This window comes from Miscanthus floridulus, chromosome 7 (genome assembly GCF_019320115.1).
Source record: "Miscanthus floridulus cultivar M001 chromosome 7, ASM1932011v1, whole genome shotgun sequence".
Taxonomy (NCBI): Eukaryota; Viridiplantae; Streptophyta; class Magnoliopsida; order Poales; family Poaceae; genus Miscanthus; species Miscanthus floridulus.
Window position 1 is genome coordinate 87,831,833 of NC_089586.1, and position 27,741 is coordinate 87,859,573.

The 27,741-nt window shown below is 46.5% G+C and overlaps 1 protein-coding gene and 1 pseudogene across 1 annotated transcript; one reads left to right on the forward strand and one right to left on the reverse strand.

Annotated features, from left to right (window-relative positions):
* Positions 1-1,151: 1,151 nt before the first annotated feature.
* LOC136465814 (uncharacterized) lies at positions 1,152-1,589 on the reverse strand. The gene is made up of 2 exons (XM_066464404.1): positions 1,357-1,589; positions 1,152-1,251 (listed from the first exon to the last, which is right to left on the reverse strand). The coding sequence occupies exons 1-2, from the start codon at positions 1,587-1,589 to the stop codon at positions 1,152-1,154; spliced, it is 333 nt and encodes a 110-aa protein (XP_066320501.1).
* A 7,499-nt stretch (positions 1,590-9,088) lies between these two features.
* Positions 9,089-26,948, forward strand: LOC136465815 (BRCA1-associated RING domain protein 1-like; annotated as a pseudogene).
* Positions 26,949-27,741: the final 793 nt, after the last annotated feature.

Sequence of the window (27,741 nt, forward strand, 5' to 3'; positions counted from 1 at the left end):
AAGCCAGTCCCCAGTCATCGGGCGAGGCAGAGTCTGCCCTCGGACGTCGGGCGAGGCGGAGCCAGCCCTCAGCCGTCAGGCGAGGTGGAGTTTGCCCCCAGACATCGGGCGAGATAGAGTCCAGCCCTTGGGGGTCAGGCGAGGCAGAGCCAACCCTTAGGGGCCGGGCGAGGCGGAGCCAACCCTTTCACCTATTTCTATTAAGGGTCGTTTAATCATTTCTTTTGGAGGAATTTAAATCTACTTAATAAATTAGGCCATTTGGCTTGGAATTTGACATTCCACCACTTTTCAAAGTTCAAATAAAAGACTATCTCAAATTCATTGGGTGGAAGATGGAAATTGATTACATAGATCATCAATCTATGTTTCTACTTTGCAACTTATAACACATTCTTCAACTCGCTCCCCTATGGTAGAAATGCAACACATAAGTATCTCTCTCGTATAGCCAATAATAATATACAAATATAATAATCTATATACAACTATATTAGCTTAATTAATACTCTCTCCATTCTGTTTTATAGATACCAAGAACTATTTAATCTAGCTCCCCTTTCCTAGCTGGTGGTGCCATGACCCTTCATTTGTTGAAGTCGTCATCAATTTTTTGCATGCATGCAACCAAGGGAGGAGGAACGATCGAATGGCTCAAATCGAATAGCGAATCAATTTTCCATGCATGCAGTGAGAAGAGTGCCTTGCAAGACGCTCGGTAAGGGCATGTACAACCCACGGACGGGGTTCGTCTCTAAACATCTCAAATATATCATATAGATGAAGACACGTCATACAACCCAGAGACAGGGGTCTGTCTCTAAGCAGTTTAATGCTTTGCATGTAGCTAGGATCAAGTATAAATAAATGTTTGTATACCATTGTGTGACTATTTGATAGAAAATATATCAAGGATAAATAAGAGTAACATGATTACAATATTTTTTAAAACCATCAATATAATAATTATACTATATATAGTTGTGTCGGTGTTTCGACTTACCACCGATGAGTAAATTTCTAGTATTGTGCGTCAGGCTCGGATGTTGTGCTTAGAGGACCTGAGGTTTATACTGGTTCGGGTAGAAAGTTCCTACGTCCAGTTCATCGCTGTTGCTCGTGTTACTAGCACTGAAAGTTTGTAGTAGGGGTTACCAATGCTCTTTGGAGGCGACGATTGCTGCGGCATGTTCGCAGTACTCGACCTCGCACTCGTAGCCGCGCTGGAAGGAGGTGTCGATGGTGATGACCCTACATGGACCCGACATCTTTGACTTTAGATAGGTGTAGTTGGGGACGGCCATGAACTTCACATAGCATGGACATCCTTAGATGGTGTGGTAGGTTCCGTGGAACCTGACCACCTCGAAGGTATGGGTCTCCCTCCTATAATTGGTCGGATCCCCGAAGGTAACAGGCAGATCGATCTGCCCAAGTGGCACTACTTGTTTTCCTGGCACCATGACGTGGAAAGGTGCCCCGGTCAGCCAGATGCGCGCTCGGTCGATGCCCATGGCGTCGAGCGTTTCAGCGTACATGATGTTGAGGACGTTGCCTCCATCCATCAGCACCTTGGTGAGCCGCTCCATGCCGATGATCGGGTCAACCACGAGCGGATATCTTCCTGGTTGTGGGACGCTTTCCGGGTGGTCGGTCCAATCAAAGGTTATGGCGGACTTCGACCATCGGAGGGAGGTAGGTGCGGCTAGCTTGGCCATGTAGACCTTGTGGCGCGCAAGCTTCTAGCGGCGCTTGGAGTCATAGGCCGCCGACCCTCCAAAGATCATGAGGCAACTGTCCAGCGTTGGAAAGCCGTCGTCCTTCCCCTCGGCGTCGTCTACGGCCAGCTTGGGGTCCCCCCTATGCTCCCCCTTGTTGGAACCTCTGGACAAGAACCGCCTCATGAGGCCGCAGTCCTTGTATAGATGTTTGACGGGGAAGGCATAGTTCGGGCATGGCCCTTCGAGCAGCTTTTTGAAGTGGTCTGGGGTGCCCTCGGTGGGCTTCCGACCCCCTTGTGGTCAGCGGTGGCCATGAGCGAGCCCTCGCACCGCTGCTTGTTCTTCTTTTTGCTAGGATGGTTGGAGGCGCCTTCGCCAGCGTCCTCATCACACTTCGCCTTGCCTTTGAGGCAGTCGAAAATCGCCCTGACTGCGTCCTCGCCCAAGGCGTGGCTAGTGGTGATGTCAAGGAGCTCCTTGGTGGTTCATGGGCCCTTACGTCCTAGCTTGTGAACCAGGGACTCACAGGTGGTCCCAAACAGGAAGGCTCCTATGACGTCGACGTCAGCGACATTGGGTAGCTCATTGCACTATCGTGAGAAGCGCCGGATGTACCCACGAAGGGTTTCCCTAGACTTCTGTCGATAGTTTTTGAGATCCCATGGGTTCCCAGGACACATGTATGTGCCCTGGAAGTTTCCCATGAAGATCTCTTTTAGGTCCGTCCAACTTTCCTAGAAGGCGGAAGGTGTTCCAACCACGTTCATGTCGAATCGGCCAGGAACAATCGAAGGTTGCGGATAATGAAATCGTCATTATCCGCCCCACCGGCTTGGCAAGCAAGCCGATAATCCTCGAGCCATAGTCCAGGGTTCATTTCCCTGGAGTATTTCTAGATGTTGGTCGGCGATCGGTACCGTGGTGGGAAGGCGGCGTTGAGGATGTGTTGGCCAAAGGCCTGAGGTCCCGGCAAGTCAGGGCTCGAGCTTCAATCCTCGCCACTGTCGTAGCGTCTACCATGATGAGGGTGGTAGCTGCGGCTAGCCCCCTCCCTCGCATTGCCACGGGCACGCCTGCGGGCATCGAGGGTGTCGCGCGTGTCATGGTTGCGACTGAGACACTCATGTACTGGGGCCACAGCGCGCAGCTCGCCACCTTGCCGCGCCTGGTGGACTGACATGTCCTTGTCGGGTCGCTCTGAGGGTGTGTGCTGGCTGGCGTCGAGCTCATGTCGTCGGGACAGCGAGCTCTTGGCCTACTGTGCCGCCGCACGCTCGAGTAGCGTGCGAATCTCGCGATGGGCCCGATGATCCTCAGGCGTCGCGGGCCCTAGAAGCCCTCGGAGCAAGTCCGCCGCAACAACGATGTTCTGGCTCGCCTGGGTGAAGTGTGGGAGGGCTTCATCGTCCTCGATGATCCTCCGGTTCATGTCGTGGGCCACGGTGCGCACACGCCCACCGTCTCCATGGCGCTCAATCTCTCACTCGAGCTTTGCGCGTTCTTGCTCGAGCTGGAGTCATGCTTCCTTGAGCTCTTGGTGTCGGGACTTCAGCTGCTCCACCCACAGGCGAGGTGGGGTCCCTGCATCCCCCTCGACCTTATCATCGAGGTCATTTGTTGGGGTAGCCTCTCCCTCGTGGATGCTTTTGACATGTCCCTCGGGGGTACCCGCAATGAAACATTCACGCGAGGGGTGATGGCTCCCCCTGCTAGAGTTAGAGTTGGAGGGTGACTCCGTTTCTCCCGCGAGGAGCTCATGGAAAGACTCCGCAACATATTCGGTCATCCCCACAAACTCATCATTCGTAGGGGATGGAGGCGTGCGTTGCGCCACAAGGTGGCCAACGGTCTCTACGGTGTTGCGGAGACCGGATGGGAGCCCTGTCGGGGCGCTCCAGATGAGGTATTCTAGGTAGAGCGGCTCTCCTCCCACAAGCTACATCATGACATTAGCAAACGAGAAGGTGAGGCGGTTCAGGTCCTCCTTGGACGGCCGGGGTCCTAGGAAGGCACCGAGGTGGTGCTCTAACCTCCCGTAGTCGAAGCTGAGGAGCTGGTCGCTCCCAGGGGCGCGGACCTCTGGTGCGTGCAGCTGCAGCTCCTAAAGAGCCTCGGCGATCGTGTCGAGGCCGGCGGAGTGGAGAGGTTGGACGGCGACAAGAGCCTGCGCCAACCCTCCCTCCGTTGTGACGATGAAGTCCAGGTTCTCGAAGCGCATGTGCGCACCCGGGACCCAGCTAACGCCGTGACTAGCCATCTGAGGCCTAGTGTGGACGTTAAGACACACAAAAGGACCCTACCTGGTGCGCCAACTGTCGGTGTTTCGAGTTACCACCGATGAGTAAATTTCTAGTATTACGCGTCTAGCTCAGATGGTGTGCTTAGAGGACACGAGGTTTATACTGGTTCGGGCAGAAAGTCCCTACGTCTAGTTCGTCACTGCTGCTCGTGTTACTAGCACTGAAAGTTTGTAGTAGGAGTTACAAACAGGCGAGAGAGAGAGAAAGGATCCCAAGTCTCTAGTGAAAGGAGTGAACGGGTGCTGAGAGCTCGAGCGCTGCTGAGCCATGTGTTCATGTCATGCTTTTATGCGAATCTGGATCGATCTGGTTTCCAAGGGTCGGTCGGTCGATCCCCTTCATGGGACGCCCTGCTTTCTCTTTTATAGGCCAAGGGAAAGCACAGGTTACAGTGGAGGAAAGGAGAAGAATGAGAGAGAGAAGAAGGCCTTCAGGATCACTAGGTCCTTCTTCTCCTTCATGCGGGTCTCACCGATCTTGTAGATGTCAATAGGGACAGCTCCACGTCGCTGCCCTATCTGTCACTGGCGCCATGTGCATGCGTCATCTGTCGGTCATGGTGTTCCATCCCGCCCCGGCGGACATTGTGGTGAACTGACGCACCTATCATTGTTCGTATGATGGTTAGGCAGAACAGCACCGGCACGCCCGACACTGTTCTTGATGTAAACCCTTAGGTATGGCCCGTCATGACCACGGGTTACATCGAGGCATGCCAGTCCCTTGCCTAGTGTCAGAGTTTTGACTTAGGCCCATACGCTTGGACCTAGAGTGGTCGGCGGCGGTATGGGTCTCCGTCGGATGAGACGGAGCCCGCACCCGAGGGATCAGGCGAGATGAAGCCCGCACCCAAGGGGTCAGGCAAGGTGGAGCTCGCAGCCTCGGGGTCGGGCAAGACGAAGCCCGTCCCCAGTGATCGGGCGAGGCAAAGCCCACGGCCTCGAGGTCGAGCGAGGCGGAGCCCGCCCCCAGAGGTCGGGCGAGATGGAGCCCGCGGCTTCGGGGTCGGGCGAAGCGGAGCCCGCGGCCTCGGGGTCGGGCGAAGCAGAGCTCGCCCCCAGAGGTCGGGTGAGACGGAGCCTACGGCCTCGGGGTCAGACGAGGCGGAGCCCGCCCCCAGAGGTCGGGTGAGACAGAGCCCGTGGCCTCGGGGTCGGGCGAGGCGGAGCCCGCGTACCTGGGGGTCGGTTGGAGCTGTAGTCGCGCTCTTGACTGCTCGGATGAATCAATATTGATGACCATTAGCTCCTCCTCTTCGGGTACCCTAGTATTGGTCCCCGACAAGTTGCAACGCCTTTTGTCTAATTTCCTTTGTTTCCATAGCATTGCCATATATGCTCGATTAGATCCTTCTTGAGTTTCCTTTGTGTTGGCCGAGCTTTGATATATTTTATCGGCAAGATATTAACCCATGTCATATTGTGTTCCGTTTACATTATAGTGTACCGAAGGAGCTTCCCCTTTTATTGCTTGAATGAACAATAGTGACTTGTTTTCAGACTGATATGAAATAGTAATATTCAGTACGTAACAAAATTTAGTCCCAAACTTCAGTTTTCATATAGGATATTTGGCTTCAGTTTTCAGACAACATTCAAGCTTCTAGGATGATAACTTCTGCTGCAGTTCTAGTACTTGATGCGGTTTGCATTAGCTTCTTCCTGAATTTTGCTAAACTTGTCAAAGGTGAAGGATAGTATAGGAAGTCTATTGTTTCTGTGCTAGCATGTGACAATAGCATGTTGATACAAAAACAGAACAGCTGGTAGGTGCTCAAAATTCAGAGTTACTGAATATGTAGAAACCTGAGCAGAGACACAGAACAAAGAAAATAGCTCTTTTCAGAAGCAACAACAGTTTGAAGTCGAAGGAGCAACTGCATGGGCAAAACCCAGCAGCCCATGGCCATTCAGAGTTCTCTATACAAGACATTGAATTCATAGTTGGCATAATTCAGGAAAGCAGTCCACAACGATTTTGCATAATTCAGGAAAGCAGTCCATAATTACAAGTGCTGTGATTACCATGATGGTCCCAGGCGCTGAACGCCCAAATGCAAGCGAAATCGGATCACCGCTAGTTGCATCCTATCAAGCTAGAGATGGTGAAGTGAGGAATGAAAACCCACCTCCGGCAGATGCATCTATGGAGTAGGTCGTCGTTGCCACGCCCTTGTCGTTCCTAGCTGAGGCCATGTCATTGCTCTTCCTTGCCGACGACAACGCAGACATCTCGGGCGACACCGGCGACGAGGATGCTGGTGGCCGGTGCTGAAGAAGGACCGATGGGGATGGGGGACGAGATCGAGGACACCGGGGACATATGCTTGAGATGGATTTTGCCGCGCAGTACATCCCGCGCGCGCCCAATGCAGAGACCACGAGTGCCCGCGTGGGATCCGAGCACGCCGTCGATTCGAGGGGGCGAGGTCGTACAGCGCAGCTGACCCCGTCGATTGGGCCTCGGAGCACGGGCCTTCATCGTCGCTTCGCGAGACGAGGAGGAGACCGTCTCTAAGCAGAACGGAGGGGATTTTTGTAAACTTGCCAAGATAGAGACGGGGAAAGGACGACCGCTGTACGTGCCTTAAGTGTTGCATGTTGTTTAATTGCAACTCATGCTACGGTGTTGCGCCATATAAAATGGCCATTCTAAAAAGCCAGGGCACGCCATATACATCGGAACAGAGGGAGTATGTGTCTAAATAATTATTATTAAAATAAATTCAATTCCAAAGATGCCTCGCCAGAACACCAACAACCAACAGGAGCAAAAATAAGAGCGAGATAAACAAGTATTAAAAAAACGAATAAATACGAGCTATACAGTGCGCCCGTTCTGTGTTGTCTGTCGGCAGTTGACTTGCATGGAGCACATGTATTGTACATGTGCAAGCTTGCTGCCTTCACGCAAACAGTGGCATCTGGCAGGCAAGGCTGCTGCCTGATGGTGCCATGGCGGTGCTACGTTGCCTGCACATCACAGAAGAGGCACCAGCAACACATGGCTAGCATCGATTAATTAGCTACCTTACCCATATCGGTGCTTGCGAGGCAGTTACCATTTTTTCCCCCACTTTTGTACAAGCGACGCTACTAGGCGCTGATCCATTTAGATGACAAGCACGCAAATTAATTAGCTACCTCATTACCAGAGCCGCTGGCTCGTCCCATCAAATCGATTATTGTACACGTATTTTCAGCCTATAATCAACCATGAACCGTCTCTACATGACGTACTGTCAAAGTTGTATACAAAGAAAAGTCCCTGCTGTGCGTGTTGTGGAAAATCCGCTTGTCCCAGCTAACCCCGCCCCCGCCCCCGCGATAGGCCATCATACATATATTCAACTTTTCGATGAAAGGAATGTACTCTCTCGGTGTTCATGAATAAATAGATTCTTAGAGTTATCTAAGTCAAATTTTTTAAATTTTAACAAAATTTTTAGAAAAACGCATTAAAAGTTATGACATCAAACTAGTATCATTGGATAAATCATAGAATATATTTTTATAATGTACTCATTTTATGTTATAGATGTTGTTACTCTTTTTTATAAAATTAGTCAAATTTAAGATAGTTTGATTTGCATGGATTTTAAGAATTGATTTATTTAGGGATATAGGAGTAGCAATAGCCCTACACTGTTCTCAGTTCTCACCTCGCTGGCTTGCTCAACCATGCGCTGCCACGGGTGTCACAGCCATGCTGAAGGAGACGCGGGACGACAGAGACCGCCATCTCATATTCTCCTTTCTTCGTCCTAAAATAAGTGTTGTTAGATTTGTAAAAAATAGAGTTAAATATACGGTGGCCTTTAAACTTGTGGCTCTGTGCTACTTAGATCCACCAACTCTCAAAACCGAAATTTAGATCTCTGAACTTATTAAGTCGTGCACCGTAGGTCTATTATGATAAAATTTTATATAAAAAAACACCCTAACGTCATCTCCTACCTTCAGCAGCACCTCGTGCTCGCCCACCAGCGCCAGCTTCTTCCCGGGACGCGCCCGGAGGCTCAGGTCGCGGAACACCTGGATGTCCGGCCGCGACAGGTACGAGAAGTCCACCTGCTTCAGCTCCACCTCGCCCCTGGGACGCTCTGGCACCGCGTCCACGTCGTCGTCGGGCTCCACCACTGGAGGAAAAGCAGCTGCTGCTCCAGTGGTTGGCTCCCCGCCTCCACGCGCAAGCAGAAGCACTAGCAGCTCAACTCGCGCGAGGTGCTCAGGCCACCAGAGAAGCGCCGGAGCCGCTCGGCCGAGGTGCTCCACGAGTGAGGTCGCGAGCGCGTGCGACCAAGGGACCAGCACGGACGGCGGCGGCGCCGGCGAAGGGCGCCACGAGCACCTGGTGCTGCACGTGCGCCGCCACGGCCTTACCTGCTGCAAGTGGAGTCCGTGGCCGACAAGATGGAGCAGCGCCGCCGCAAGCTTCCTCAAGGACCGCGCCTAGCCGCCTACTATCTCCTCCACGGGACGTGGAGGCGCGCGCCTAGCTAGGGTGCATGGTGAGCTTCATGGACGGTGTCGCGTCGTGCTGCCCGCCCTCGATGAAGTCCGGCGCCAGCGTCAGCGTCTCGGCGGCGCTGTAGCGCGGGTCCAGCAGATAGTAGACGCTGAGCACGGCGCTGAGGATGTAGGAGAAGATGGCGCTGAAGGAGCCGCAGATCATGGAGCCGAGGGAGCCGACGAGCGCGTAGGCCCACTCAGGCGAGTTCATCCTGGCGAGGCCCAGGAAGGAGCTGACGCTGGTGCGGAAGGCGAGCTGCTTGTCGGCCATAGTCCGGTGGTGGTGGACTGGTGGTGCGGGTCGTGGATGGAGAGGGTGAATTCAGAGGTGGAGAAGTTGGATAGTCCTTGGCCATGAGCTCGTGGTGCACGGCGCCACTGCGTATCCATCTCGGAGAGGGCACCGCCCTGCAGCACGGCCACGACGGGACAGAGGCTCGTCCCTGCACTCGGCTAGTTGCTACTGCTACTGATGCCGTTCACGAGCGGGTCGGACAGCGACGGCAGCTTCGAGTCCGGCTGAGATTGCCGCGATAGGCAGCTTCGAGCGGTCGAGATGGCCGCGGTGGCGCACGGTGTGGCCGTGCTGCACCTGCTGAAGGTAGGAGATGATTTTAGGGTATTTTTTTATAAAATTTTATCCAAGTCAGCGGCTACATAAAGGGGTATGGACCTGCGGTGCACGACTTAACAAGTTCAGGGAGCTAGATTTCAATTTTGCGAGTTTGTGGACCTAAGTGGCACAGAGCTACCAGTTTAAGGGCCCCCAGTGTATTTAACTCTAAAAAATATTAGCAACATTTACATCTCTAAATAAATTTATTATGAAAATATATTCAACGAGATATCTAATGATATTAATTGTACTATAAATATTACTCACTCCGTTCCAAAGTATAAGTCAATCCAACTTTTTGGAGAGTCAAAGCATCTCAAGTTTGACCAAATTTATATAATAAAATAATAAATAAGTATCATTAGATTATTTATTAATCATATTTTTATAGTATATATTTTTTATGTCATAAATCTATGTAGTTCTCTCTATAATGTTGGTCAAACTTGATATGCTTTGACCTTCTAAGAAAGTTGAAATGATTTATAATTTGGAATGGAGGGAGTAATATTTTCTGTATATATTTGATCAAAGTTTAAAGCATTTGACTTCTTAGGAAGCGAAAACGATACTTATTTTGGGACGGATGAAGGACATAGTAGCTAGTTCTCACACTACTTTGTTAAAAACAACGTGTCTTGACGTTGTTTTCGTCCTAGTATTTTTTTTTTCTATAGCATTCTGCTGCCATGTTTTTGGTTAGTAGATTTGTTGAGGCTTGATCTAATAGTGTGGCGAAGGACGGAAATTATTTAAGGTACGGTGAAATAAATAACATAGGTAGCAAAGATATCTCACTAAATTAGTTTATACACATATAACAATATCATGATCGTCACCTACTATATAAGTAAAAACGTTTAGGATAAATAAAAGATACAAGTGAAGTCAATAGACTAACCGAGTGATAACGCACTTCAATTTCGTCTAGGCAACCTAGGCAATTGCACTTAGTATCTTGCTTCGCAATTCTATTTTGATAATCTTTATAGCCGAAAGGACCCTTTCAAGTTATGCCGTCGCCATTGAAAGTATCAATGCCAACTCAACCAGGCGATAAACCAAAGGAAGTACAATATACGTGTTAAGTAATCAAACAAACTAAGTAATTAATTAATAATCCAAGGTTCACGTGGCTAATAATAAAAAAATGATTAACTTGGCTTCTTTTGCACACAAGGACGTTGGTCATGCCTGATGCTGATGACTGATGTCCTGATCAGATCTTGATTAGTTAGAGATCGGTTTGTTTCAGACCTTCAGCGCTTCAGACCTTCAGCGCTTCAGGAAGACACTGCCGGCTGCCGCTGTTACCAACTCGACGACGACGCCAGGATTCGTGTTCGGCACTCGCGGTGAAAGGTGGTCGCGGCGCCGTAGAGAGGGCAGGTAGCTGAGCTGAGCTGCCGGCGCCGCAGGGCGGGGACACGAAACAACGATTCGTCGATTCCGTGAACTCGAATCGTCGCTTGTCAAGCAGGCCGTAGTAAAAGGCCAAAGGGCCCATACGACCACATTAAAGTAGCAGCCCATGAGGCCTGGTAACTGTTTGTAAGCTGTGTTTCTGTTCTTCTTCCTCTACGCATCTGAAGCTGAGTCTTTTGAAGCGAAACTTCATTTTCTTTGATGTGATTATGGTACAGAGTGAATTTAGAGGTAAAAGTCGCTGGAAATTTAAGGTATGGCGAGCGCCATACCTCGGCATATTGAGAGCTCCGCCCCTGAGTGTACTCTAACATGTACCTCAAGTTGAGAGTTTGTTTTCTCTGTCATCTCATTTAAGCTTTCACATTCACTTGCTTTCCTACTTACTTTTCTAGTTTAACTTAATGAACTAGTTAATAAGATTGAAACCTTATGTTGCATAACTTTTTTGCGGTAAAGATAACAACACATTTAGCAAAACCATAATGCACATTTAAATAGATATGTGACATAGGAGTAAAGTTCACTGGCGGACCTTAAACTTGTATGATTATGTCATCTTAGTCTCTAAACTCTCAAAACGCCCGTCTAGATCTCTAATCTCTTGTCGAGTCTCAAACCCGTCCAAACGGGTCTAATCCCCCTCTCTCCTCGTCTCCCTAGCTCCCTCTGTTTTTTCTCTCTCTCTCTCCCTCGAGGGTTGCGGCAAGCGGCACGCGAGGGTGGCGGCTTGCGGCGCACGTGCCACGTGGGCTGCACCACATGCTCCTCGGCTCGATACCCAACCACGTGCGTGACGTGACAAAGGGAGAAACCGAGCCTAAGCGCGGCCCAATCAAGGATGAAGATGGCTGAGCGCCCCCAACCATCTTGAGGATGACGGCGCTATTCGCTGCAGGCGTAAGGCCCTATTTGGTTCTCTAGTCCATAGACTAAAGTGGTGTTTGGTTCCTTGAACTAAAATGGACTTAAGTGGAGAGAGAGAGGGTAATAAATGAGAGGCATGGGTGTCCCCAACAACTTTTAGTCTATTTTAGTCCAGTTTTATAGATTAAAGGACTAAAGGATTTTAGTCCACTTTTAGTCCAAGTATTTGGCTGTTTAGTCTAACTAAAGTGCAGATTTTAGTCCAAAATAGCTAGGTCACGAAGTCGGAGGTGCGGGTGAAGGCGAGAAGCACGATGGCACTGTCAGCGAGCAGGCAGTTGCATGGCAGCAACTGCTGAAGCCGGCTAACTGAACTCAAGTTCAGTTACGGCCTTCTCTGTTATTCAGCAATTTTCTCTCAATTTTGTATGTAATCAAATTGATCGGCCTTAACAGAACTTGTTCAATGACCTATGATCTACAACATTGTTTTAAGAACTAAGGTCTAATTCTTACTGGTTTTGTGGAAAATCTAAAGCCTCAAAGTTTGACAAATTTTCTGCATACCAAAAGTTAGTTTCTGAGTTGCAATTCGGTTTAGGAGGACAAACTGGAACGCGACATCCACGAGCAGCAGGAACACGAGGCCAAGGTCTACAGGACCGGCGCGACGAGCGGGCGTCAGGACAGAGAGAGAGAGGAGGGAGATACGCCAGCGGCGACGACATGGGCGACCTCTTCTAGTAGGGACGACTCCTGTGGTCCAGGCTGGCTCTTTTGCGATGAACGCCTTAACCATTCCGCCAGAACGCCTATGCATTGTCGACACCCAACTCCATTGGGTCTCATGTTTTAGAAACAATCTAAGCAAATTTTATCCCATTAAAACTCATTTCATCACATGAAACTTTTATCATATTTCTCTTCATTAATACTATATTACATTAGCTTATTTAGTGCCCATAAAATTTTTATAAAACATTCCTTTAGACGGCCTAAATAATTCTAAACAATTCTAAAATTCTAGAGCCGAGAGGAATAAAGTGGTGAGTGAGTCCCACACCACCGAGTGCATGCTGTAGAGAATATGAGAATGCATGTATGCATGCAGCTGAAGCAGAAACGAGGCATTGCATAACTCTCGGCTTCATGATCGGACGGCCCGAACAGCACACGTGGCATGAAAGGAGTAGCAATGTTTTTAAGAAAAAAGAGAGAAGAAGTAAGTTTTATCTCGGTGAAACTTTCTTGGCATGATTATTATCAATTTCTATGAGTCATGAAGTTAAATGTTTATAAAATTATTTTTCATTGAGAGTGCATGCTTCATCCTTATTTCATTTCATTCAATAGGACATGGTAGTCTTAAAAACAACGTCACAAGACTTTTCAGAGCATCTCCAAAAACTTTTTCAAATCTCACTCTCTAAATCATTATTTAGAGAGAGTCATTTGCATAAAAGTCGCTTTCTATATCTTTCACTTTCCAACAATTTTTCTATATGTCGTGCGCAACCTAGAGAGTATTCTCGTCTTTTATTTTTGGCTAGCGAGAAATCCAAAATAGAAGATGGTCATATTTAGATACGCATTTAGACAAGATGTTGGAGACTAATTTTTTTATCAAAATCTCTATTCCTAGTATTTAGAAAGAATTTAGAGTCTCTTGAAGTTGCTCTCATTCAGACTATCTTAGCAACTATCACGTTGTAAATCTAGAAACATTTTCTTGGAACCAGGATGGAGGGAGTATTAACAGACGGAGGCAATCGATTTTATAGAGACAAGCCAACCAACCACCTTAGTAAATGGCCATTCACAGAAGCTTTTTTTTTCTTCACAATCGGGGAATATAGCCTGTTTTTCCATTAAGAAGAGTGAATTACACGACACAGCTACGAAAGAGCCCTCATAACAAAGATCATAAACCACCAAGCTAGTGGTTAGTGACCTGGAATACAACAAAGAAAAGCATAAAAGAAGGAAAGAAAGAGCGACTGTCTTCAACACCCAAAATCTACCAACTGTGCATGCAAGATAGGATACAAGAGCGCGATGGTTGCCAACAAACTAGACAATGCCCTAGTGGCAAAGTATCCAACCAGCGAAGAGAGATGATCATCCAGTAGCAACGGCAGCCAAGCATCCGCCAACGAAGAAGAAGACCACTGCGGTAAAGCATCCGTAGGGAATGGCCATGATACACTCGGCAGCAAAGCATCTGCAAGAGGGAGGCCAACGACCAATAGCGGCAAAGCATCCGCTATGAGAGCCAAGCGACGACGGCAAGGTCAATTGCTGCAGGACAAACCATCGCGAGTAGAGCATAGGTGCAGACAGGCACAGCGAGGAACTTCACCAGAAACTAACGAAAGGGGCCACAGAAGTCGGCAACCATGGGGCCAAGCGACAGATTCTTCGGCAACACCTTTAGGAAGGGGGTGACGCCCATGGGTAGAACCGTGGACGCCATCGCCGCTGGCCACACAACATGTAAGGCGGGGCTTTCGCCTAGAATCTGACGTCGCCGGTGGGGAGCATGGGTTCATCAACGACACCTCCAAGAAGGTACATGGCACCCGAGGCGTCACCGTCATCGGCCCGGCCAAAGCCGAGCTGAGTTTTCTCCCAAAACTCCATTCGGATCCCACCGGTGCCCAAGACCAGCAGCAGGGGTGCCGACTCCGTGGTTGGGACCCGGCACCGCGTGAATCTAGGAGGGGTGCTCCAACAACAGAAGTAGCCAGACGGCTGCCATCACAGAGGCGCCGCGCGTAACCGGCACAACCGAGCTAGGGATGAGCATGAGCTGGGCCTAGATCGTAGCTGCCCAGGCCATGGCCGCAGATCCGGTCATTGGGCGTCGTGCGCGCGAGGTAGCCAGCCCCCAATGGCCACCCGTTAGCCTGGTCGCCAGGCCAGCCGCAGCCCTAGAGGCGCGGATCCAAGGGATGCACGCAGGTAGGCCCGGTAGACCACCGCCACCGCAGAGCGCGGGATGTGGTCGCCCGGCCATCCGGCCACCGGATCCGGTCACCACCAACCTAGTGGCGCGGTCACCAACCCGCCATGGCCAGGCCCTAGCCAGATCTGACCACCGTAGAGCCACCTAATGCCACAGGCCTCCGCCGAAACCGCTGTCGTCCGCTCCTGCAGGTCGACCGGACCGCCACTTCACTGATCGGCCGGATCTGGAGCCAGGGAAGACAGATCCGGCGCCAACCGTCAGAAAGGACGCTGCCGACCGGGACGAAGCTTGGGGAGGGCTAGGGGAGGGGAGGAGAGGAAGCGGGAAGGGGAAGAGATGTTGCAGCGTCCTGCCTTTTTTAGCAGAACCACCGCAGCCGCAGGCTGGAAAGAGCAGCGACGGCGGCTGGAAGGGCGGCCCCGAGGGGGAGGCGGCGACGCTGGCTAGAGAGCCCTCCTAGCCACCATAGGGACGACGCGGGGGTCAGTGTTACTCTCGAATGACTCCAGAAACTATTTGACTAAGGTAGTTGGGATGACCACCTCTTTTAATAAAAAATGTCATTCTTTGAAAATAGTTCCTGTGAAAATAAATTTGTATCTATTATTCCTAGCATGTTGTTTATATTTTTTTTAAGAAATTAAAAAGTTTGAACTTTTGGTGAGCTATGGGGTTATTTTTGCAGAAATGCTACGTGCCAGCCATCCGATGGACCGCACAAACATTGGACGGCTTTTTCACCCCCGCTGTTTGCTGTCGCCCGCATGTATATTAAAAAAACTATCCCTCCGCTTCCTCCTCCCCATCCTTACCCCTTCCCGCCTTCCGCGCTCTTCATCCCCTGCCGCAGCGCACCAACGCCCCACGTCCTCCCCCACCCTGGCGAGATCCATGGAGCACGAGCGAGATCCACTCGCCTCTGACATGATCCATGGAGCTGACGTGGTGGTGTTGCAGCGGAGTGGACGACTCTCCCTCACCCTGGCACGGGGCCCCTCTCTCACTCCGACGACTAAGCTCCCCCACCCCGGCGGTCATGGCGCTTCCCGCCCCCATCCACTATCGCCGAGACAAGCCCAGTGCCGATGGCACGGGTGGTGGTGGTGGTGGTGCTCGTGCGCGCCGCTGATGCTAGTGCTGGGTGGTGCTCGCGCGTAGCCGCTCGCCACCAACTCCCACCCCGTCGCCCGGAATCGACAGGCCCAGGCTTCTTTCCCCTATGTTCCAAATATATGTTTCAATTGTTTTATATGTTTTAGAGGCATGTTCTAATTGTTTCATATGGATGTTGCAAAAGTAGATTAGGGAATGTTGCAAGTGTGTCAAAGGCATGTTGCAAGCGTTTGTTTAAATTATTTCATCTGTTTCCAGACGTATGTTGCATGTTTTGATCTAGACGTTGCATATGTTTTCACACATATGTTGCAATAGTATGTTTCAAAAATTTTCATTTGTTTCAATCTTCTGTTGCAATAAGTGTTTTCATGTTGCAAGTTGCAAGTGTTCTATCTAGATGTTGTATATGATTTCACACATATATTGCATGCGTATATTCCAGATGTTTCATCTGTTTCAGACGTATGTTGCATTCAAGTGTTTTATGTTGCACGTATTTCCTGCTGTTCGGAGAATTAGAGGGCGCCGGGGAATAGGACGCAGTGAGCCGGTGGCCGGCGGATGTAGCGTGTGGCGCGCTGGGGGCTGGCAGTTGGGGTTGCGCCTGCGGGGGTGGGGGTGAACAAATGGGGATGGGGGCGGGGTGCGCTTGCGGGGGTGGGGCGGACGGATGGGGATGGGGTGGGTCAGGCGTTGGGGCGGGCTTGTCAGGCGTACGGGTGGGCATCCGATGGAATTCATCCCCATCGGACGTCCATGAGCTAGCATTTCCCTTATTTTTGTTTAATTTGTCACCCACGAGCCATACCAATACTTTTTTCGACCAGCCGATCAAGGGCTTGACAATCCATATGAAATGTACCAGTCCGAATCTAAAGATTTAGTATCCATACCGTAACCTTATCTGAATACTAAAATTTAGATATACATGATGTCGATGTCCTATCTGAAATATCTATAACTGAATCTGAGATTTACTGTAGCTATAGGTATCTGACTGTATTCGATCTGTTACACCCGTTCTCGTTTCTTCCTGTGTTGCCGAGGAACAAGTCCAGGCTCTATGAATGAGAAAATTCCCTATTTAGCATCACAATATGACATGGTTGCTTATTTAGTATCGAAAGATAAAATCTTCTTAATATAGCATTGGTTTTATTTTTTATTCCTATAAAGCTCTGCCATTAGATGTGACCTCTAACACCCTCAAGTATGAGGGGAAAAGACCATTTTACCCCTGTTTCATTAGCACCATCAACATGTTAACAATGATATTTTATTGCACAATTTTTTTTCAAATACAACTTTTTTGGACCATGAATATTTTTTACAGTACATTTTTTGCGATATTATTTATGGCTATATAATTTTGTGGATAATAAATAATTTTTACCATACCAAGCGTACATTAAGAATTGTCATAAATAATCTGTGCAAAAAGAAAATTGTACTACCAAAAAAATTTCATGGTCCAAAAAAAATTGTATTGTCAAAAAATGTTTAATTTCATAATAAAATGATATTGTCAAAAAAAATCCGTACAATAAAATTTAGCTATTAACATAGTGTTGTGGCTGCACATGAAAACATTGGTAATATGGTCTTTTCCCCTCATAGTTGACGGTGTTAGAGGCCACATCTAAAGACGGTGTATATAGGGAACAAAAATAAACCCAGTGCTATATTGAGAAAATTTTATCTTTAGGTGCTAAATAAAAACCATGTCATATTTCGATGCTAAATAGGGAATTTCTCCATATGAATTGGGCGAGTGAAACCCGACGACCCGACTCCAGCCAATCTCAATTCAGTCTGGGCCTCTTGGAAGTTGGAACCTACGATCGGATAAATTTGCTCCATGGAAATTTCAATGCTGATATTTGTTGAGGGATACTATTGAATTTTGTCTTCTTGAGATATTCTTTAGTTATTCGCAAAAAAAGGAGATAGTCCTTAGTTGTGGCAATTGACTGCTAGGTACCGCAAAAAAAGGAGATAGTCCTTAGTTGTGGCAATTGACTGCTAGGTACCAATTCATTAGTCTCTATTACTCCTTCCGTCCCAAATTACAAGAGAACCAAGTGATTTTCGGGCAAAATAAATAGCTTGCCAAATGACCACCTCGTCCCTCATTGATTATTAGGATAGAAGGAGTAGTTAGGTTGTTATTTTGCTCGGTTACCAGCTAGCTTATTAGATGACACCGAGTTTAAAAAATCTTAGTATTTCCTAAAAAGACAGAGGAGAGCCCTTTTTTGTCTCGAAATAAATGTTGCTATGGTGTGTCAGTCTTTGACTGGATTTTCAGAAAAATATCAACAACATTTGTGTCTCCAAATAAGTTTATAATGTATTATATGACGAGGACATCATCCATCAAATACAATCCAAGGAGAGGGGGAGGACCAGTGTGGGCGTCCAACTCGTCTACACCATGGCAGAGGTCCAGTCAACTCAAGTTGGAGTCCCTCTCGGATTCTAGGAGCAGTCCCGAGTAAAATCAACACCCAGGGCGCATACAAACTTCGTTTTAGATGGTCCACATATCCATGGAAAGATAATTTGATAAGCTAACCAATAACTTTGATTTCACGTCAGAATCGTCCGGATTCAATAGGAATCGTCGAAACAAGTCAATATCCAGAATATGCCATGATGCTGTGATACCGTCTTTTGGTCCATTGAGCCATGTATCGTGTAAGGGTCCATTAGAGGACGCGTCTAGGAATGACGCCCAAGACTCTTTAATTAGTCGTCGTCGCTCTTGCTAGGGTTCGAGTTTTGTTGCGTTCTTGTTTTACTTGTGAAACAAACATTGTTTGTTGTAACTGTATCGCCAAGATCACTTGCTGTGAATCAGGACCTATGTTCTTGATTTTGTTAACATGTGGCGATTATTCCTTTCGAATAAAGACTCGAACTTCTTTTCAGTATCATAAGCTTCATATTTTTTGTAATTTCAGATTTTGTTTATCTCATTATTTTTTGTAATATCAGATTGTGTTCATCTCATTTTTGCTTATGTTTTTTATTCCTTTGTAGGAAAGTCTTCTCGGTGAGGTCAATCGTGTTGTCCGTGGTTATAACCAACGGGGCAGTGGTGTAACGGTTTTGGAGGTCCAAATCAGACTTGGTTCCAAACCTATCGTAAGATCGAACCTCGTCTACATCACTATAAGGCCTTGTTTAGTTCCAAAAACTTTTCCCAAAAAGTGCTACAGTAGCCATCACATCGAATCTTGCGATATGTGCATGGAGCATTAAATGTAGACGAAAAAAACTAATTGCACAATTTGGTTGGAAATCGCGAGATGAACGTTTTGAGCCTAATTAGTCCATGATTGAATACTAATTGTCAAATAAAAATGAAAGTGCTACAGTAGCCAAAATCCCAAACTTCACCCAACTAAACAAGCCCTAAATATTAATATTTTTAATTTTAATATATATTTTGTTAAAATTAAAAGTGTTTTACTCCTCGAAAGCGAGAATGTACGGTAGAGTGTGAAGTGAGACCTGACCCCTCGACTCCAATCCAGCCGATAGACGGGGATCGGGCAGTAACTGTCGGTGCTAGTAGCACGCAAGGATTCTCTCGAGCCCAGTTCCCATTTGCCAACGCGTGCGCCGCTATCAAATCGCGCCCGTAGCTCAGCCACCACCCAGCAGCCTCCCCTCCCGTTTGTGCCTACTGAACCCAAGCCGGCAAGGTTTCAGTTTGAACATGCGCTGCGGCCACAGGAGGTGAAAGGTGAGGAGGCCAGGAGGGGCAAGGGCCCGAGCCCGATGGCTTTCATCTCGCGGACACCGGACGCGCGAGCGCGATCGCCGCTGTCCAGGTGAGGTGAGCCAGTGCACCACCACGCTCGATCATCTCTCACGTGTTTGCTTGCGCCGAGTGGCATTTTCTCCGTGCCCACCTCTTCGTCTTCTCAGCTTCTTGCTTCTGCTTTTGGTCTCGTTGCGGTCGACTCGCGTGTCTCCCTGTGGAGTGTGGAACACCGGTCCAGTGCATCATGGCAGCGAGCGCGAGCTGTGACGGGATGTGAGGCGTCGCAACTACTGCGCCAAATTTGCGAACACGGCCACGTTTCTGTCTAGTTTTCCCGCGACTAAAGTGCTATTTTTTTTGTTTGTCTTTGTCAAATTTAGGAGAAATTTTGGGTGGACTTTTTTCTCAAGGACCTTGACATGTTCAGATTTTTGTCCAACAATATTACCATAAGTAGTACAGGATATGTTAGGCCTTTTTTTGGCTGTGCTCGTGTCGTGGCTTTTTTACCGGCATAATCAAAAGCCCTAACAAAGGAGCACATACAAGAATAATTTGTAAAGCCAAAACCGAGATAAAAGTGATGAAGCAGAAACACCAAAATGTGGCTTCTCCTGACGTTTTTTGGTAAAGCCAAAGCCCTATCAAAGAAGCCCTGGTAACCAAAGGTTCATCACCAAGTAATCAGTGAACTGTAATTCACTGTAATTAGTTATGGGGTATATTACTTCAGTTTGTATTTCTTTCACACGCCCATGGCTTCTGGTTCAATTAAAAAAAACTCATCCTAGAAGGGTAAGACAACCTCCGGACATGTTTGCTTAAGAAGAAATCTTCCTATGTAGGTCGAGAAAACCCCTGAACTCCTACCTCACCCATACATGTGGCCAATATTAGAACGACCATGACCGGAGCCGAACTTTAGACCTGTGCTTTGACATGGGACAAATAAAGGGAATTTTTTTAACTTAGCATGAAATTCGCTCATACGAGAAGTCGAATCAAGGACCCGAAGAGTGCTACTCCTCAAACCACCAACTCAACTAGAGGCCCTTTCGCATTTCTGTTCATAAAAAATGCTGCAAGTCTAATGTTTGTTACCAGTCCAAACATTTTCAAACATATCTAGTCCACCAATTTAAATTCTAACCTTCATGTTGGTTACCGCTTTACAACCTGTAGATACAAGGTCTGCTCCTTATGTGGGCATAAAGCATGGTCAAAGAGAAATCAACTCTCCAACTCAAACCCGGGTAAACATTTTCTTTCATTTGTTTTTGTTGACCATTGTTTCGAACTGGATGCAACCAGATATCTGTTGATCTTTTTGTGGACTACTTTCGGTTGTAGAACCAAAAGGCATCACCGTTGAAAGGTGGAAACGTAAAAGGTGTGGCAGATTCTGGGGAATCACCATCCGCTCACACTAAGCAAAGCAAGACAGAAGTTGGAGGATCAGTGGTCATACAAAGAAATCAATGTGTCTAGAAAACGTGCCTTGTCCGAAGAAAATGGAGGTGCTTCTGCATTGAAGAGCCGATCAACTCCAATCAATTTATTTGAAGATGAAAATGTTTTTTGTCATTCATTTAGAACGAGCCTGGTAATACAATTGAATCCATATTACATACTCCCTCCGTCCAGGAAAGAATGCAATTCTAGCACAGTGTCATGGTTTCGTATCTTAAGTTCGATCAATTATAGATAAAAAAATATAAATATTTATGATATCAAATAAGTATCATTAGATTAATTATGAAATGTATTTTTATAATAAATTATTTTGAAGCCGTAAATGTGGATAGTATTCACTGGAAATTTGGTCAAACGTGAACTACTTTTGCCAACACACAACCCGTAGCATTCTTTTCTGGACGGAGGGAGCACTTCTATCTACCATGGCAGAGCTGATGTGTTGAAGGCAACTTATGGGTACTAATTTCAGTTTCATGGGCCGATGGTACGTTATCTGAAGGGAAGAGTTGTGTCCATTGACGAGGTCAACTCATCAGATGCCATCTACGTCCATAGGAAATGGCTCGAGTGGTAGGTTTCTATCTTCTGTGCTGACAGCATTCAACTTTTTTTTGTCTGTTCAGTTCAGTGTTAGTCTAAATTGCTGCTTCTACGGTGATATGGGCTTTCATTTTCTGTTCCTGCTGTTTTTAAGGGCTTCTGGAGTATGGTTTATGGGTGACATTGTTATGAACTTTGAGCCAGAAATTAGACGTGCTTCAAAACTGAGCTGCAAAAGATGTGGAGTCAAGGGAGCAGCCCTTGGTTCTTATTACGATCCTTGCCTCACGAGTAAGGGTGGCAATGGGTAAATCCCCATCGGGTATGGCCACCCCAGATCCATCCCCGCCATAAAAATTTGGTACCGTCAGAATACCCATACCTGTCATGGGTGGAGAATTTTCCCCAGACCCATACCCGGCCGGGTAAATCATACCCGTCGGGTCACCCGTACCCGCCAATAATTTATTCACGCACATGAAAATCAACAATTCAACAGCAACCACCACTAACCAGAGCACATAAAATTAGACAAATAATAGCATATAATAATATCTTCTGCAAATTAAGATTCCTTTCCATTTAGTTTCTCCTCTTATTTAGTCATGATTAATGTAGAAGTTACTGATTATAGACATGGTTTCGGGAACTTTCAAGTGGAGTATTGGACTCGTTGACTCCAGAACAAGTGATGCACTGCAACACTGAAGAAGAGTGTAGCCATCTTGCAAGTACCCTACCTCCTGTTGAAGCAACATTGCTTGAATGTGCAATCAATCTCATGGCAGATGTGGTGGAAAATGAAAGCTATAACAAGATGAATGCTCACAACATTGCTATGGTTTTTGCACCAAATATGACAAGGTTACGGGCAAGCATATTTGTTTCTCTCTACCTGCATTACTTTTCAGAATCTGTAGTCTAACCACGGAGCATTGATCTCTTTCAGATGGCCGGGTATTTTTCACCCATGAGTAAACGGTTACGGGGACTGCTGGAACATACCCATACCCGCGTACCCGATGGGTGAAGGGTTTGGTCCATTTACATACCCGTGGATAGTGTGTTTAGTCCATATTTAGACCCTAATGGAGTAAATACCCATCGGGTATCGGGTCGCGGGTCCCCATTACCATCTTTACTCACGAGTTTTCACGTTCCATGTGCAGTTCAGACAATGGTTTGTATTTTTTTTCCACCAATGACCAATGTAATGTTCTGACAAGTTTATTTTACATGGTAGGATGTCTATGTGCTGTGCCCTGAACATGTTTCAAATGCTCTACCATGTGATAAGCTGGGCACACATCCAAAGGAGAATTACAATGCTTCTTCATTGCATCAAAGGTTTTGTGATCCTTCTTTGCCCTTCTTGGGTGATTCATAGATATTGCAGTTCATGTAATCTGTGTATTGTGTTGTATTTTTTTCTATCTAACCAATGTTTACACAGAGTAGAATCTTTCGCCAATTCTAAAGAGGAAGGTCCATGATCATTTTTTTTCAAAAGGTTGATAAGAGATTTGTAATCTGTGTTTTGATTATAATAATCCATATTATAATCTCGTCTGTTTGGATCACAGTTAGATTATTTCAGCTAATTATTATAATCACAGTGGATCCAAACAGGTCCTTAGCGCCCTGCAGGAGTGCAGGGTGCAGGCCCCACACAACTTAAAAAGCTCAAAGTACACCACTAGCAGCTGCACACAAACACAATAGATCCCAACTAGGAAAAAAAATACCCACTTCAATAAGGGCAACAAGGAAACATACAGGAGAAGAGAAAAAAGTGATTAGCCGAAGACATCCCAAACGACGCTAGAAACACCACCCGTAATGAGGTTTACTCACCGCTAAGGAGTGTTACAAAGGCACCTCTTCCTGTTGCTTTGCCAGGTTTTGAAAGTCCGATTTATACCATTCCACAAATTACACCAAAAATAGATAATGAGCCCATCAGTAAACTTCCTTTCGCTCTTGTCAAATTTGGTTCTGACCCGCCGCCACCTTTTGTAAATCGAACCATTAAGGCAAATGTTCAGAAAATTTGAGAAATTTCCCCATTGGACCACTTCGTTCAAAACTCATGGTAATTTTGGTAATCACCCATGTTTCATTTCGATAGTTTCATGGTTTCAGCCGACGTGCAGATAAGGAAGGAAATTTTGACTATCATAATAGGGAAAATCAACAAACTGATCAGCTTAACACCTCAAATGCTTCCTCGCTGACTCAGAGGTATGTGAATTGTAATGTTGTGCACAGTATAGATATTAGAGTCCATGTGATTAATCTATAATCTCTGTGCTGTATTGTTTTCCCTAGCCATCCTTGTCACGAAGAAGGAATTTCTACCAATTGCTCAAAGGTTGGTGAACAAACGGATCAGCTTAACTCCAGGTACATGATAGTTATTCACCTTAATTTGGAGATAATGTAAGGTTCATTACAATTTTATAAATCACCCATTCCCATTTCTGTAATTGATGGTTCAGCCCATACATAGAAAAGGAAGAAACTTTTGACAGTCATGGAAGGAAAAATCAACAAACAGATCATCTTACCATTTCAAGTCCTTATTTGCCACGCAGGTATGTGATTTCTTCATCTTTGTTGTGTGATAAGTAAATATTGTAGTTCGTATGATTAATATATAATTTCTGTGTTTTTCGTCTTAGCCTACATTCTCAAAAAGAAGAAATTTCCACCAATAGCTCAAGGGATGACCAGCAAATAGATCAGCTTCACACTTCAGGTTCTTCTTCCTTGCCACTGGGGTATATCATGTTTCTTCTCCGTCTTAAGATATTAAAAACCTACTGGTTACTTAAAGTATTCTTTAATCCTTGATTTCTGTAATTGTAAATTGAGTCTCTCGTGACTAAGCATTCATATGACAAAGAAATATCTAAGAATCGTGAAAGGTATGATCAACGAAGAGATTCACGATTTTTCATAGGTCTTGGTTAATAAGTACCGATATGAATTGGTATGGGGATGGCCCGATCTTCGGTCGAAGAATCGAAGATAACTTGCTGCGAACAGTGGGGTAACTAGCTTTATACCTGTCCAAGGTTGGATGCGACCAAGCGACGGGGAGAGAGGCACCGAAACCGCAAAGACTTCGACTCGATCTCCGAACGATGGTAGAACCACAATCCGGAACTAATCCACACAAAACGGTGCAGCCGTACTGGAAATCGTAGAGCACGAACTAGGGGAACCCAGAGGGATCACTTCACAAGTCCAAGAAGAACAAGGAAGAACAAAGGTTTGAGTAAGGCACTCAGCAGCTTGGCTGCAATATCATGTAGTTTATCAAATCATCAAAAGGTTCATAATAGCTTAGAGTAGGGGATATTTATACTAGGAGGGATGTTTATCAGATCCTAGTTGGGTGTGAAAACAAAATAGAGTTTCTGAGGATAGGCTATGTGAAAGGTCACCACGAGAAGGACTCCCGAAGTGGTCTCGCGTGACTGTTGGCCTCCTGAGCCATCTCCACTAATCCGGTCATAATTCTTTATTGGGAAGTCCAAATGATGAACCATTTGTTGAGTGTAAAAGTAGACTCGAAGAGCTTTCCAGTCATGTGCAGCATGCACCACGAAACTTTATAGATTGTTACAGTTTTGCACCGGAATTTGAACCACCATTCTGTCCCGAGAAGACTATTGACCTTCTGAGCAGTCTTCACTAATCTGCTCATATCTCAGCATTGGGAAGTCCAAAATACTTGGAACTTATGCCATTGGAAACTAGATTTGATAAGATTTCCAAAATGTCTTCATAGGCCTCCAAAGCTTCAAGGAATCAAGAGTTATGAATGTTCCTTTCAGCTGGCCCATTTTTCATTGTACTTGTCCGATCTGATGGTCCGTTTTTCACTGTGCTGGTCCGATGTAGAGTAACTTCCTCCTCTTTATTTGTAAGCCTAAGTACAACCAAAGTAGAACACTTAGGTGGTATAACATTCTCAAATATGTTAAAGTTAACTTCGGTAAGGAGCGAGTTCACCTCTTTTTGAGTAATTTTGCACGGTTACGAGTAATTGGACCTTCATACATATGTGAAACTTGAGTAACCGGTGGCATGTCCTCATCGGTCCTTTTGGGAGACAGTATAATGTAAAGGTTCTAGGTCATTGAACAATCATTATTTTTTTGGCGAAACTGAACAGTCATTAATTAATCGTCTTCTCCTTTATCCCATCATTCCAGCTGTCATCCAGACATAGAAGAAATTTCCAGAGCTTGCCAAGGGGAAGAAATGGAATCAGATCAGCCTGACACATCAAGCTGCCCTGCTGATCAGTTAGTTCTGCTTGGTTTTTCTTAAGTGTCGAAGAGAAGGTAGCATATAATGAAGTATCAAAATAAGCCATTTTTTATTAGGCGCATCATGGATGCATAACATGTTTCCTTTGCTTCTGATGACCAATTTGCTACGCTTGTTGGGCAGGACTTCATGCAAAAGTTTGCAAGTTGGACCAACGCGACGCTGGCGAAAGAGAGGGCCGAAAATGTGGCCCATGTCGTTTTGGGCAAAGGTGCTGGTACCTCATGGAGCAGATCATTTGAAGTCCTTATGGCAATACTGCTTGGGAAATGGGTTATTCATTTCGAATGTTAGTATTTAACCTTTCTGTTGCTTGATCATTTCCATATATGAGCTATTATACTACTCTCTCTCTCTCTCTCTCTCTCTCTCTCTTTTGTTCTGTCTCTACATTTTAGTTCTTGTTTGAACAAGCTGCTGGATCTTATCTCCTTCATTCAGTCCTGGTCCGGTGCTGATGCTTTTGACCTTGCTCTTTTAGGGGGTCGCGGACAGCTTGCAGCTCGCTCCAGGTCCAGAGGCTTCTTATGAGGTAGTAGCATCCACCATGGATTCACTCGGGACAATCAACGGGCCGAAGCAGGGCACAATCCGAGCAAGTGAAGGGGTATGTAGTAGCATTCAACAAAGGACATCATTCACTCATGCGTGGACCTAGGCTGATCGCTGCGTTCTGATTCTTCACTTCACTTGATATGCTTGCAGACACCGAAACTGTTTTCGGGACTGTGCTTCTGCCTGAGTGACTTCATGAGCCCTGACAACAGAGACCGCACGCGAGACCTCATAGCAGCCGCCGGAGGGCGGGTGCGGGAGAAGCGCGACCTGCGCCTGCTACTGGAAAATCCTGACCGCTCTTCGTCTTCGGTGAAGCCGAGGCCCTGCTACTTCGTGTACGACGTCGACCCGCCCGGAGAGTTCCGCTCGGGCTCGCTGCAGGAGGAGGTCAGAGAGCAGGCGGCGGCTGGTGCGCAGGTGATCTGCCACCTCACGGTGTTGGATGCCGTCGCGGCGTATGACGCGGAGATCCTCCTGACCGTGAAGAAGGGCCGCTTCGTCACGTCGTAAATGTGCGCATGGGCCGGGGAACGGGACTTCGGCGATGATAGAGGATTTTTCCTTTTGCTCTGCCAAGGACGACGAAGGCTAGTCGATGACGATGTTGATCTTGATCACCCGTTGTTGCTTTGGCACTTGCTCTAGTCAAATCAGTATGCAGTTGGATCTCTGTACTCTCTGTGCCCGCAACAACTATGAATGTGGATCTAGGTTATAGGGTGCAGGAGTGATTATTTGGTGATATGTAACATGTTAATGCTCTGTACTTACGAGACATGGTAATGCCTGAAAACCACCCGTCGGCTGTCGCACTGCACTGTCCGACACTCCGACTTCTTTGAGCAACAAATGGGACCAGAATTTCACCCCTCACCCTGAGGCACTCCAACTCAGGAAAAAAAGAAACTCCCACAGTCAAACGATCGTAGCGCACATCTCAAATCCAAAGTCATGAATTATATATTTTTATGAAACTCAAAACGATCAAAACATTTACTGATTTTTACATCACAGTCATCGCAGGATGACTGCATGTCGCAACAGTAAAATGAAGAAAATAGTCAATTTTACCTCCGGAACTATTCTCAAAGTCTATTTTTCCTCCCTAAACTCTAAAACGAGGTAAACCACATATCTCAACTTTTAAAATCGTTCATTTTACCTCTCTGATCCGGTTATAGGTGGTTTTCAAAGGTGATTTTGTATTTTTTTTTCTTTTTAATTTATTGCAGCTGAATTTTTGAAAAGTTGTAGTAAATCACAGAAAAATCATAAAATAAAAAATCCAATTTTATGAGACTCCATATGAGTAAATTTACACAATGAATATATAATATGGTATGTTTTAGTATAAAGTTTTTGCTTTAGCTTTAGATTTATGATTTTCTACAATTAATTCAAAGCTTGAGTTTCTATGGTCCAATTATGGTGAAATTTTTATGGTGGGCTAATTATAACATTTTTACTACAGTTAAAGCATACAATAGTTAGACCACCATAAAATTTTCACCACAATTGGATGTCATATCG